Source organism: Cyprinus carpio, chromosome B7 (genome assembly GCF_018340385.1).
Source record: "Cyprinus carpio isolate SPL01 chromosome B7, ASM1834038v1, whole genome shotgun sequence".
NCBI lineage: Eukaryota > Metazoa > Chordata > Actinopteri > Cypriniformes > Cyprinidae > Cyprinus > Cyprinus carpio.
The window spans coordinates 7302281-7315441 of NC_056603.1; the positions used below are offsets into that span (position 1 = coordinate 7302281).

Here is a 13161-nt window from a genome sequence, read left to right on the forward strand (position 1 = left end):
TCCAAGGTCTTTTTTATATTGATGACAACTTCCCAAAAAACAACAAAAAAACATTAATTTGTCATATTTCTAAAATAGGACTTTTATGCATAATAAGACTGCATTTATTAGATCAAAAATACTTTGAAATTTGTCTTGAGAATAAAGTGCGCCAAGACCAGAAATGCACACTAAGAAAAAATATTAATTTTTATTTTGTTTTCATGCTGACTTTAAAGACTTGTCACATCAATTATGACTTTAATATCATGCTACAAAAATTGATCCAACACAAAATATTACAAAACGAGCATAAAATTGGTCATGTAAGTCCAAATAATTTAATGTTAACCCAAATAAAAGCTTCTGTAAGGTAATCATGAACAATATCATGTTGCTTTAGGAAAGTAATCTAAACATGAGCCACGAGTTTGGCTCTGCCAGTATATTCAGACTTTTAAAGTTTTAAATCTCATATTATTTGAGAATTAGCCAAGAGTAAGTGGTTCATCACAATAATAATAAATGGACAACATAATGTAAGTTAATATTAAAATTACTGGCTGAAAAAGAGGGGTGTCAGCCAGGAAACCATCAGCTAACGTTGTTAAGAATTGACTGCACATCAGTTCATTAACTTTAGCGTAGCTAGACTGGCAAAGCTTGGAGTGATGGCATGCTTGTCAGACTTTATATCCTAATGGTTTAGTGACGAGTCAGATCCAAGAAGGATTTAACAAACCACTTCTGGCAGACAGAAAAGAGCTGCACCCAAGGAGAGAAATACTGTACGACTGTTAAGATTATGCTGAATGTATGTGATTATAATTGTTATGATATATTCTCTAGAGATGCCCAAGTTCTCAAAGAAAATAATAAGGAAATAAACAAAAAAAAAAAAAAAAAAAAAAAAATTAATAAAGGCAACAATTTACATGCTCTCTCTGTTTTATGAACATCATATCAATGAAAAAGTTAAGAAACAGGTTATCAAGACTATGGCAAGAACATTTTATTCATATATTACTAAAGTTTTATTACATGTAGTGACTTAATACAGTATGTAATAAGTGACAAATAAAGAGTAAATGTATGATTATAAGCATAGTGAATGAATTGACAGAACTTGAAAATCACAAATATGTTGTTATGGAAATCATATTGAAAGAAAGAAAGGTAAATAAACATGATTTCTGGTGCCCCCTAGAGTCAGTCCACACCAACTACAGTCTTACTATGTTTTGTGTTCAGGAGCTGTGTGCCTGTCATTTAAGGGATGTGCTCATGGAAAAGGTTGGTCAGGAGTGTAGTTGAAACTGGCATCCAGAAACATGGCCAATGTGCCCAGGGTAGTAATGATGACAAAGAGCCAAAGGAAGAGCCGATCCAAAACCACAGCAATGTACTGCCAGTCATCTGTCATCTACACAGGAACACATCAAACACAGAAACAATGGGATATGTGGATCGCACTGACACAGGAGGATGTGTATTGTCAATTTATGAATAATCATGAGGATCAGGGACAGAGCGAGAGGAAGAGCCTTAGATAAAGGTTTCTTTGTGTATCTGTGAGTTTGTGTGGAATAACAGAGAGGGAAAGTGAATGAGAATGTGTGTGGTATGGTTGTGAGCATGTGTGTTCATAGACTTACAGTATCGTCCACATCCTGTTTCTTCAACTGTTCAGCCATGTATGTGATGGCGGCGATTGCAGATTTGAGATTCGGAGGCAGAATCAGACAATAGTTGTCACTGTTTGAAAACCTCTGCAACTTCACTGTGCTCTCGTTATGACTGAAAAGCACAAATACACAAAAATGAAAGAATGATTAACAAGGTTCATCAGTGTACTAACAAAATAAGTTGTTATGCTGCAATCTTTCCATGTCCACTCACTATAAGCGGATTATTATTAACATTAAATAAAATTAGCATTAAAAGGAATAGTTCACCATAAAATTAAAAAATGCTAAAAATTGACTCACCCTCAGGCCATCTCATGCTAACCAATGGATTCTCCTGCAGTGAATGGGTGCCACAAAATTTTGAGTTCAAACAGCTGTCAAAATCACAATAATCCACAAGTAATCCACACTACTCCAGTCCACCAATTAACATCTTGTGAAGTGAAAAAACTGTGTAAAACGAATCCACCATTAATGCATTAGAACTTCTGTCATATAGTCCATAATCCATACTGATGCTTCTCCTCCAGTGAAAATGTCCATGCCCTGTTTCCCTTCCCCATCAAAATCCACAGAAATATTTGTTTAGAACTGTTTTTATTTTTGCACATGATCTGTGCACATTTCTCTCCTGGATTAGACAAGATAACTTTTTCACCAGAGAAAGCAATATTATGGATAAGGACTCATATTTTAGCAGCATTTTGCTTCACAAGAGTTTAATTGATGGACCTTAGTTGTCTCAGTGACCTATGGATTATTGTGATGTTTTTGTCAGCTGTTTTGACCTTGACGGCACCCATTCACTGCAGAGGATCCATTGGTTAGCAAGCGATATAATGCTACACATCTACATTTTTGATGACCTGAGGGGTGAGTACATTTTCATCATATTTTCATTTTTCATTCCTTTAAAAATGGCTTATAAGTATGAGCAGCAATTTTGGCCCTTTGATATTAATTAGGATATGGTGTTATATTGCTCACAATTTTTAAGCACTCAGATTTCAATTTAGTCAATACTGAGAACAGAAAAAAAGGAAATATTGGAGACTAGGTGGTACTTGGCCTAAAAGTTTGATGCTGTATCATAGTGCATATTAGTTAAATGTGCTGCCTGTCCTTGTCTTCCTCTTTCATTCTGAGAAAATAAGACCTGTTCTGTGACCTGACTGGTCTGCAAGTGACAGCCGCACACTTTGAAACGTCAGGGCAACATTTAGACAACATGCACTTATTTATAATGATTTACTGCACCTGTTGCATGTTTACATTTTTAGAACAGCACTGAGTTATTCATGCATCTACTACAAGTAACAGCATACTTCTCTGCAACAATCACAGAGAGTTTAACACTACATACACTGCAGGATGAGTTATGTATCAAATGTAACATTTTCTGGTAAGAAATAACCAAGTATGAGCAATAACAATTAGAAAGCATCCCTAATAATACATAGCATTGTGGAGTAGTTTTGCAATGCTGTGTTGTACAGTAGCATGAGTTCATTGTAGAGGTCAATATGGTGTTGCTCTGTGCTATAGTGGGAATGAGTCTGTCATACAGTGTAGAATGAATGAGAGCAGTGCTGTGTCTGGGACTGACCTCTCCTCTCTCACATTCCCATTCTTTCAAGGGTGAGTTTTTTCCAAAAGGGCTTATACAGAGAGCACCACACGTCCGGCACATGATATGCACGGTCAATGAGATGCATACCGGTATAGACAGGGACTCCAACAACTCATACAAGCGTTTGTATCCACATACTGTAAGTGTGATGTATGCATTCACTTTCCTATGCACATGATGCATACACACACTTAATATAAAAACACATCCTCAAATGATTATATGCACAGATATAGCTCATGGAAAAAGACCTCTGCACAACATATACCAGTTAAATAAACATATCGGTGGATGCAGGACATCAGAGTAACATGCTGACTACAACTTTTACTAAGCATTTTCATTTATTTCATTTCAGTTCATTGCATTTTCTGTGGAATTAATGTTCAAACATTCTAAAATGGCTAGAAATGGAACATAATATCTGAAAGTGTTTTCATGTGCAAAAGTTGTAATGTTATCAGCATGCTATTTAAACCACAAAAAAATAACATAAATAAATAAATAAATAAATACAAATATTCCAGTTACTACTAGCTGAGCATTGTATTTGTTACCCAACCCATGTTACAGGTTTCTTTTCACATCTTACTCTGGACCACAGTATATTTGTATTATTGACACAAGTGCTACCTCGATTACCAGTGACAGCTGTGTGGCACCTTTATTGTTATTGTTAAGTAACCTCTTACAAAGTTTTCAATAAATAAAATAAAGCTGAAAATGTAAACTGAAGTACTTAAATTACCAAATAAAACTAAATTGAACTAAATAAGCTAAATATAAATATAAAACAAAAATAAACAAATAAAAAAAGAATGAAATTACTACAACCTAAAATAAAATTAAAATAAAAACTTAATTTTAGGTAATTAGGTAATTTTAAAAATTAACTTCTAATATGAAGCTTATTGCTTTTTCAAGGAAGACCTGAGTTCATTACACATTTCACACCAGCCAAACTCTGACATCAAACACGTTTGGGACCACTCATCTGCTGTCAAACCACCATTAGATTTAGCAAGAAATTTAGGATATTTAGGCCTTTGGGTTGTTCCAAAGTTGGATAGCAAGTACCACCTGCTAATAAAAATGGATCACATTCAACAAAATTAACTTTCCATGAAATCACTTCTCTTATCCTGTAGCCCTCAAGACCGGCGCCATGTCTTGAAGGACTTGTGAGCTTAGCACTGTAATAAAGCTCTATAGCGGAATGCAGTCATCTCAAGACCACCTGTTAGACTGGCTAAAGCGTGGCACACTCTGCGGCACCAGATTAAAGGAGCAAGAGTGACAGGCCACAGGTCACGAGCCATTCTCAAACAGATTTAGAGGAGGAAAATAGGCACCCCAGGCCCACAAAACAGTTCATTACTACGATTACGGACAGATGGAGACGTGTCTCTGCTACACAGACTGTACACTAAAGCAGAATCATGTGCATGTTTTCAGAAAAAACCCATCCATCTGTCCATCCAAATGTCCATTCATCCATTTATGTGCATCCTCCACCTTCAGCCCTCCCCTGCTGTTCTTGTGTGCATTACACTCTAATGCCTCAGCTCAACAAGGGCTTAGATTCTGGCGACTTTGGAGGGGTGACTGGGCTTAACTGGGCTGAGATCAAATGCCCTTGGATTGAGAGGAGGAACAGCCAGCACAGAGACTTTCATCATCCGCCCACCCTGATCCGTGTTTATGAGAGTTGTTTAAAAGTGAGCAATATTGCCAACACCAGCAGATTACGGTACAAGCACATTAAAGTGCTGCATATTGATTTGGCATCTATGTGGGTTTTTGTCTGAGTAAGTGTGTTCATTAATTGTGTCTAACAAGAGTTGTACTTAGCATTTGCAGTCAAACTGATTTGATAAAACCAATAAGCAAAAAGACATAACAAATAGGTAAAAAAAACAGGCAAACTATTGTAAACTTTACTTTGTGGTTATAAACTTTAAGCACAACCAAATCAGACTCTATAGAATAATGGATATGATAATATTAATGTGCTGCCAGCCTTGGCGGAATAGATCTGCTACGCTGCTGTTGGTTATTGCAGTCTTTGTAAATGATTGCTGCTGCTGCAAAGCAAGTACAGTAAATTGCTACTGCCAATACATGAGCAGATACAGCGCGCTGAGTATTTAAGACATACTGCTGCTGCACAAATAGCATATGTAATAACCCGTAGCACAGGGTTCCTCAATTAGTTTTTGCCTGAGGGCAGAATTGTAGCACCGTGTGACCCAACCAGTGTGATGCGACGCGATATAAAAGTATCTTTTCCATGTAGTTTTTGTCCTAACCACCCGCAACAGCGACACGTGACAATAAGCAACACGGAATTCTATTTTAGAAATGTTTTTTATTTTCTGCGACGTCGTGGCAGGAACAACATACAAAACATGACAGTAATAATCTCAGGTAATGATTATGTGCTTTATTCAGTGTTAAAAGTGTCTAATGTGAGTTTTAATATTATTTTTCATGATCTTTATAACCAAAGTGAAAGCAACAATAGATATTTTACCTCAGATTTAGAAAATAAATTAGGCTAATGTAAACTTACGTTAAAACTGTGAACTCACTGCAAACCAACATCCATAACAAAGATGGTATCACACACTCACTTTTTCAAAACTGTTCAGTCCATTCACATCTAAATCATCTATTTTCAGTGTCCACTTTTCTTTACTAAACACTTGCCATGTTTTTGCTTTCACATCATATATCTACACTGGACGGGACAAAGCACTGCAAATCATCTGAACTTTGTGTCAGCACGTCATAAATAGAACGAGTCAGCAGTTTTCTGTCAGGGATTTGTCGTGCCGCACTGAGCAGCATCCAGTGTAGACAGCATCACTGATTATAATAAGTTCTATTGTATTTTGTTGCATCACGCCACTCGCGTCCGGTGTAGAAATGATGTAAGTTAATGTTGCTTTCTGTTGGTGCGTTTGAATTTTCATGCCACATTATTTGAAATAAGTGCGGGCTGAACATTTTTGTCTCGTGGCTTGCGGGCCGCCTATTAAAGAACCCTGCCATAGCAGATCTATACAGGTGGAGCTGGGGAAGGTGAAGGGTTTCAGAGGAACTGCGAAATGCTCTCGTAAATGCTAAACAGCTCATTGGCTGTGTACACAACATGAACATCAGCTTGTGCCAAGTCATGTAACGTTGTGAATATCATCAGTTTGCATTAACGACCCATCAGCCTGCGCCATCTAGAGTTTCATGACAGAACTTTTATGTGCTATTATCTCATATACATGCAATTTATGTCACATTTAATCTTCAAAAGTTTTAGAAGACACACAAATTGTAATAAACAAAAGCAGGGTTATTTTGCGATTGACTGAGACTGAGTAACTGAGCTTTATTGCACACAATACCTACCTTCCTCTCCAAGGCAATACCAGCTCTGGGTTGATCTTTCGGATAAAATATTCACCTCCAGGTTTAAGACCTTTGTCCAGACAACCCAATGGGACACTTTCTTTTGGCTCGTCCTCCACTGGTTTCTCAATTTGGGGCCTCAGCACACCCAAGTAACGGGGCAGTAAGTTGATGAAAACCTGTAGAATGTTAGATGACAGGAAATGCTTTCAGGTTTAAGTAAGTTTACTGAATAACATGAATAAACTTCTTTTTATATTAAGATTTTAAGATATTTTTATGAATGTGAAAAAGGGTCACCTTTCGCACCCATGAGGGCATGTGGTGTGTGCTGGGAGTCCTGTGGTGAAGGTTCAGGACCACAACACTAAGGATGACTGAGAACGTCACCAGGATCATGGTGAACATTACGTAGTTAACGATGATAGGAATGCCAAGCGATGTTTCTGGGACTTTGTCAGCCAACAACAGCATGAAAACAGTGAGAGCAATGAGGACTGAGATGGACAGAGTCATCTTCTCACCTGAGGGAGAGATCAGAAAACATGTCTTACATACAGACACATTGTGTTTCATTCCTCTCTCTGTATAAATAAAATTACAAATGATTAAATGGCTCAAGACAAAGTTAAACAATGTCATCCACAGTTTGCATACAGCCAAAAAAACGTCTTCTGTAGCTTTGAATAAAAAACAAAGCACTACTGTTCAAAAGTCTGGGGTCTGCAAAATTTTTAAACTTTTGAAGAATCCAGAAAAAAAATATTAAGCGGCACAACTGTTTTGATAACAATAAGAAATGTTTCTTGTGCAGTAAATCAGCATATTAGTATGCATTCTGAAGGATCATGTGACACTGAAGACTGGAGTAATGATGCTGTAAATTTAGTTTTGCCATCACAGAAATGAATTACATTTTAAAATATATTAAAATAGAAAACAGTTATTTTAATATTTCACAGCATTACTGTTTTTCTGCATTTTTGATCAAATTCAGCCTTGGCAGGCATAAGAGACTCAACTTCAATGCTAGTGTATATTTAATTAGTCAGGATGTTTCATAAAACTTCAAAGTTGAACATAAACTGCACAATTTACAGTCAACGTATTGATTTTCTAATTAAAGATGGCCACCTGCACCAGGTGGCAGATAGAAGACAAATATGGCCAGCACACTGGTGAGGATGCAGGGCACGATGATGTTGATGATGTAGAACAGAGGCTTCCTCTCAATGATCAGGTAGAAGGTGATGTCCTCATACAAGTCATCGTGGATGTTCTTTCTGCTGGGCTTGTGACAAATTTGCCACTCACCGTTCTCTTAGGGAAGAGAGAGGACTGATGAGAGAAAGAGAGATAGAAGGAAGAAGAGAGTGTGCCATGTGCCAAGTTGCTACATTGCTTGGCAACCATAAACAGACTACAGGGAAATTAACTATAATACTATGCTGAATATGATAACTTTATACAAATATTATTTTCATAAATAAATACAAATAATCACTATTGTAATACTCCACGGTTCCTGACCTTGGAAAGGAAGCTGTCACTTTTAGGATGAAGTACACTAACCAGTGAATGCATTCTCATCAATCACTATCTCATGGAGCTCGTTGCCATCTTCATCTAGACCGTACTGAAGGTCCACTTCTGAGGAATCATACGTGTAGGAACGAAACACCATTGTGCAGTTCTGCCAGTCAAATGGAAAGTACTCCACCTATAGGGATGGAGAACACCGATTTGAACATAATACAGTACAATACAATAATAATACAACTTTAAATCAGTAATATGTCAAAAGTGATTTGTGGTTCGAAGTTCAAAACAAGTTTCTGTGATTCTGACAAAGGAATTTAATTTACTTTAGAAGTCTATTTACTTTGATCCAAGAATATTACTTTAACATGTTAACATACTAACAAGTTCACATGTACCTCTATGGAACAGGAGCTGCGGTAGATGGCTGGTGGATACCAGGAGACCGTTCCATCGCTTCTTACTAGCACATTTACATACAGGGCAACGTCAAACTGACCATCATTACTATGAAACAGAAAGAGATCATCGTAGTCAATTCCTAAATTCAGTGTCATTTGCAGGTTTTATTTTCTAAGAGCAATGTTTACAGTGTAAGGAGATCAAAAGGTTTTTAATTAAGGTATGATACTGTGGCAGGTGCCCTGTTGCTGTGGAGCAGTGGCGATCGATAATGCACTTCTTAAAACTACATCTTTCAAACGCTTGTCAGTGTGGCATTGTAGGAGGATGATCTTACTTGTTGATTAGGTAGATGTCTGGACGCCACACTTTTAAGGGAGGAATTCGCACAACATCAATATTGTCATAGTCCACAGGATTCCAAGATAACCTGTAATCTGTCCATTCCGAAATGAGAGAGACAGAAAGAGAGAGTGGAAATGGAATTTCCATTAGATTCTACTGTTTTTTTATACTGACACTTTATTAAAGGGGTCATATGATGCGATTTAAATTTTTTCTTTCTCTTAAGCCATTTTGAACCTTTGGCTGGTCGTCATAATTTGATAGAAAAACTTGACACTAACCCAGTCACTTACTGAGATTAGAAATGATGTCTTTTAAAAAAAAAAAAAAACATATATACACCAATGCTGCATGATGTATTTATAAAATACAGTAAAAACAGTAATATTGTGATACATTAGTACAATTTAAATTAACTGTTTAAAAGGTACTTTTAAAAATTATTTTAAAGTGTACTTTATTCCTATCATGGGGAAGCTGAACAATTACAACAGACTTCAGTGTCACATGATCCAGACATTATTCTACTATGCTGATTTAGTGCTCAAGAAACATTTCTTTAAAAACTTTAACCGTTTATCCAAATCAGGATATCCTTAAAGAGACATTCTGACAAATCTATTGAAATCGAATTTATCCCAATTCCCTTAGTTAAGCAATCCAATTCTTTCTCTGACACACACACAGCATTATCCCACTGAGCACACTTATTTGCTCTACAGCTAAAGAAAGCACATAAGATAGTTTAAAAAAAAAGAAAAGAAAAGCCAAAAATGACTTACAGTTATAAAAAGTGACAGTCAATTTAAGCGGTAAATAAACAGCGGTTAGGCAGGATGAGATAAATGATCAGCCTCTCACCATATTCATGAACACGTTTGTTGTCATCTCTTCATTCTTCTCGTTCTGTGAGAGAAGAGAGACAGTGACATTAGCGCGGCAATAAAGCATGTCGAGTGTGGCATGCTGTCACAGTCAGTCCCTCCGTATGAAAGCTAATGTTCTATGCATGGCTAGATGCCTCATGGCTGGAAAGTGCTTGCTGATAGGGGACTAAGTGTTAATGTTTCTCTAATGTTAGGGAAATGTTGCTGAAGCGTTGGCCGCATGGCCCAGTGGGTACTAGAGAGGCAGCTGGGCCACTGATCTCCAACAGCCTGCTGGGAATGTCACCGAACACAAACTGTGTGAGTGATCACAAAGAGAGAAACGCTTTGGAAATAAACAACGAATAAAGAGAGGATCAGTAAGTAATTCTGCATAGGAAAATGTGTGTGGTCGTGTTTATGTGTATCATACCAAGCTGATGAGCTGTACTAAAGTCATTCCCACTCGGACCATCACTCGCTCATTCCAGTTACGAGCTGGACGCACCTTCAGGTTGTACTCCTGAAACAAATCCTCCAGTAGCATGCGTTCAGCCTCGGATGCCACTGAAAACACACATGCAGACACACAAATGCTTGTTTTATTTCAGCAGGTCATTAACGCCTTTCCTCTCCTGGTTTCTTAATCAAAATAAGTCCAGCACAGACTTGTCTATCTCTCTCCCCCTGTGTTTCTTCTGATTTGTAGTCATAAAAAGGGTTTTCTATGAATGGGCTGAACCAGATCAACATTCAGAGGAGTTAATAGCCTCAGCGCTTCTTTTCTTTGTCTCCTTATTACAAGGTCAAATATTCAGTAGCATTCTAAACATTATATGGATTGTGTGTCAGAGAGATGCAGTCCGTCACATGCAGTTTATGAAAGCACATAACTGACACACTAGTGACATATACACCTGTTACTATCTGCAATCACGTCTGTTCAGATAAACTTGACCACATACTGATTCCAAATTTCAAACGAATTAATTAATAATTTTCTTATTATTTCAATATTAACTTATATATTACATGTATATATTTATATGCAATTTATACATATATATACATACACACACACACACACACACACACACAATTAAATAATTATTCATGATGATAATATATATATATATATATATATATATATATATATATATATATATATATATATATATATATATATATATATATGTTATTGAACATACTGTAAATTATGCAGTGCATTCACAAAATGTATTAATACAAAATTTTATATAATAATGCACAAACTCTTAGAAACAAAAATATACATGCATACACACACATATACACATACATACACACATACATGGGGTAACACATTTTGTTTAAAGAAATGTATATTTTTTTATTTTTACATTTAAAATTATTTTATTTTTGAATTTAGAATTTTAGTTGTCATTTATGAATTTTATTCATCAGAAAATTCTGAAAATACAAATTATCATGTTTTTCCACAGAAATATTAAGCAGCACAACATTGATAATAATAAGAAATGTTTATTGAGCACCAAATCAGCATATTAAAATGATTTCTGAAGGATCATGTGGAGTAATGGCTGCTGAAAATTTAGCTTTGACATTACAGGAATAAATCATATTTTTAAAACATATTAATAATGCAAAACAGTTATTTTACATTTTAAATGATATTTTACACTAATACTGTTTTTTCTCTACTGTATTTGAGATCAAATAATCCTAACAACTCCAAGCTTTTGAATGCTAGTGCAAATACGTCAACACAAATCTAAACCAGCAGATCTGTATTACCTGTGAGAGTTAGAAGCCAGCAGTACCACAGGACCCCAAGCAGAGCCTTCATTTTTTAGCAGAATCTGTATATCCACAGTTTGGCACCAGCCGTCACCACTGGCACCACGTACAAACACACCTTAACAAGCTCTCACATGCACTCACACTAACTCGCATATCCCACAGACTCTGTCCTCTCTCTAACCAACAGCCCAGTGTGATTGTGCCAAACCTTTCCTACCGAACCCTGACATGGTCAACTCATCACTTTTCTCCTCCCTGCAACCTGACTTGTGAAAAGCAGGTCTGTGATTGGTTGGGAGGAAAGAGAATTATGGGAGGGAGAAAGGAATGCGTGGACTCTGTGGCAGCCCTGGCAGGCACCTGTTGATGGTTTGTGTAAGTGTGTGTGTGGATATTTTTGTGAGAGAACAAAGGGAAGAGGTGGGCACGAGTGTTCCTTTCCGGAGGGTGAGAAAGGACAGGAGCGAACATACTCACATACACACACATTCACACTGCTCACATACTTGTGTGGGGACTTCCCTTCCACACTTGTTCTTAATATAACCCAATTATAATAACTAAAGACCAACTCAAATTGCAAATTTTGCCATTATTAGATATGAATTCAAGTGTTGAGGACTTTTTTGCCTTGTGGTATTCATCTGATGCATTTAAATTGCCTTAGTGCCATTCATCTGAGGACATTGTTGGTAAAGGTGTCCCCATACACACACATGCATGCAACAAAGTGGCCAACATGAAAGCATGAAGATTTCACCCTCTCAACATACCCGTCTCTCTGTCTCTGTTCAATTTGTTCTGTCTGTCTTGTGGTAAAGGCATTTGCTATTGCTGCAAGGCGACAGCAGATATACAATCTCTCAAATAAACACACATGCACACACACAACCACACACACACTTTTAGCATCTCACAGTCTAGCTCAGAAATTATCATCAATCATGACAACTGAATATTACAAACTAAAGATTAATAGAGTCAGGTTCTGGAAGCAAAAATGCCATTCATTTTGTCGTAAGGGAAATTTACAAACGTTTAAAAACAGACCTACTGTAAGCTATGAGGTTGTTAAGTGATGTGTCCATACACACAACAATCTCGTAGGCAAAAACCACCTCAAGTCCATTTCTATTCTTTATATGGCAAACAGATATAAAACTCAATCACTAATGAGTAAAACACATGAGAAAGTTAATGAGAAAGCTACTGTCTGACTGCTAATGGAAACATTTCCTTCTTTAAAAGAGCAACTGCATCATTTCGAAATTTGAGCAAATTAAAAATGTATTATAATAAGAAATCCCACTGAACTTTGTTATAGTGAAGCTGTTTTTATGCATCTATCCGTTGCATTAACAACAGAAATATTGTGTGAATGAATTGCTGTGCTCTTTGAGTTGCAATAAAACACCATAGTTGTGCATTAAATACGCAGCAGTGTCTAACACATCTCATGCCAGTGTTTTCGAGGTGAAAAGTTCAGGGCTGGAGAGAACAACCGTCA

General features: G+C 36.7%; 1 protein-coding gene across 1 annotated transcript; it reads right to left on the bottom strand.

Moving 5' to 3' along the window:
- Positions 1-225: 225 nt before the first annotated feature.
- Positions 226-11787, bottom strand: LOC109058400 (acetylcholine receptor subunit beta-like). The gene is made up of 11 exons (XM_042726976.1): positions 11649-11787; positions 10288-10421; positions 9851-9894; positions 8981-9091; positions 8640-8748; positions 8275-8422; positions 7837-8022; positions 7003-7226; positions 6703-6881; positions 1635-1776; positions 226-1402 (listed from the first exon to the last, which is right to left on the bottom strand). Exons 1-11 carry the CDS (start codon positions 11698-11700, stop codon positions 1262-1264), a joined length of 1470 nt encoding a protein of 489 aa, XP_042582910.1. The 5' UTR covers positions 11701-11787; the 3' UTR covers positions 226-1261.
- Between the last annotated feature and the right edge of the window lie 1374 nt (positions 11788-13161).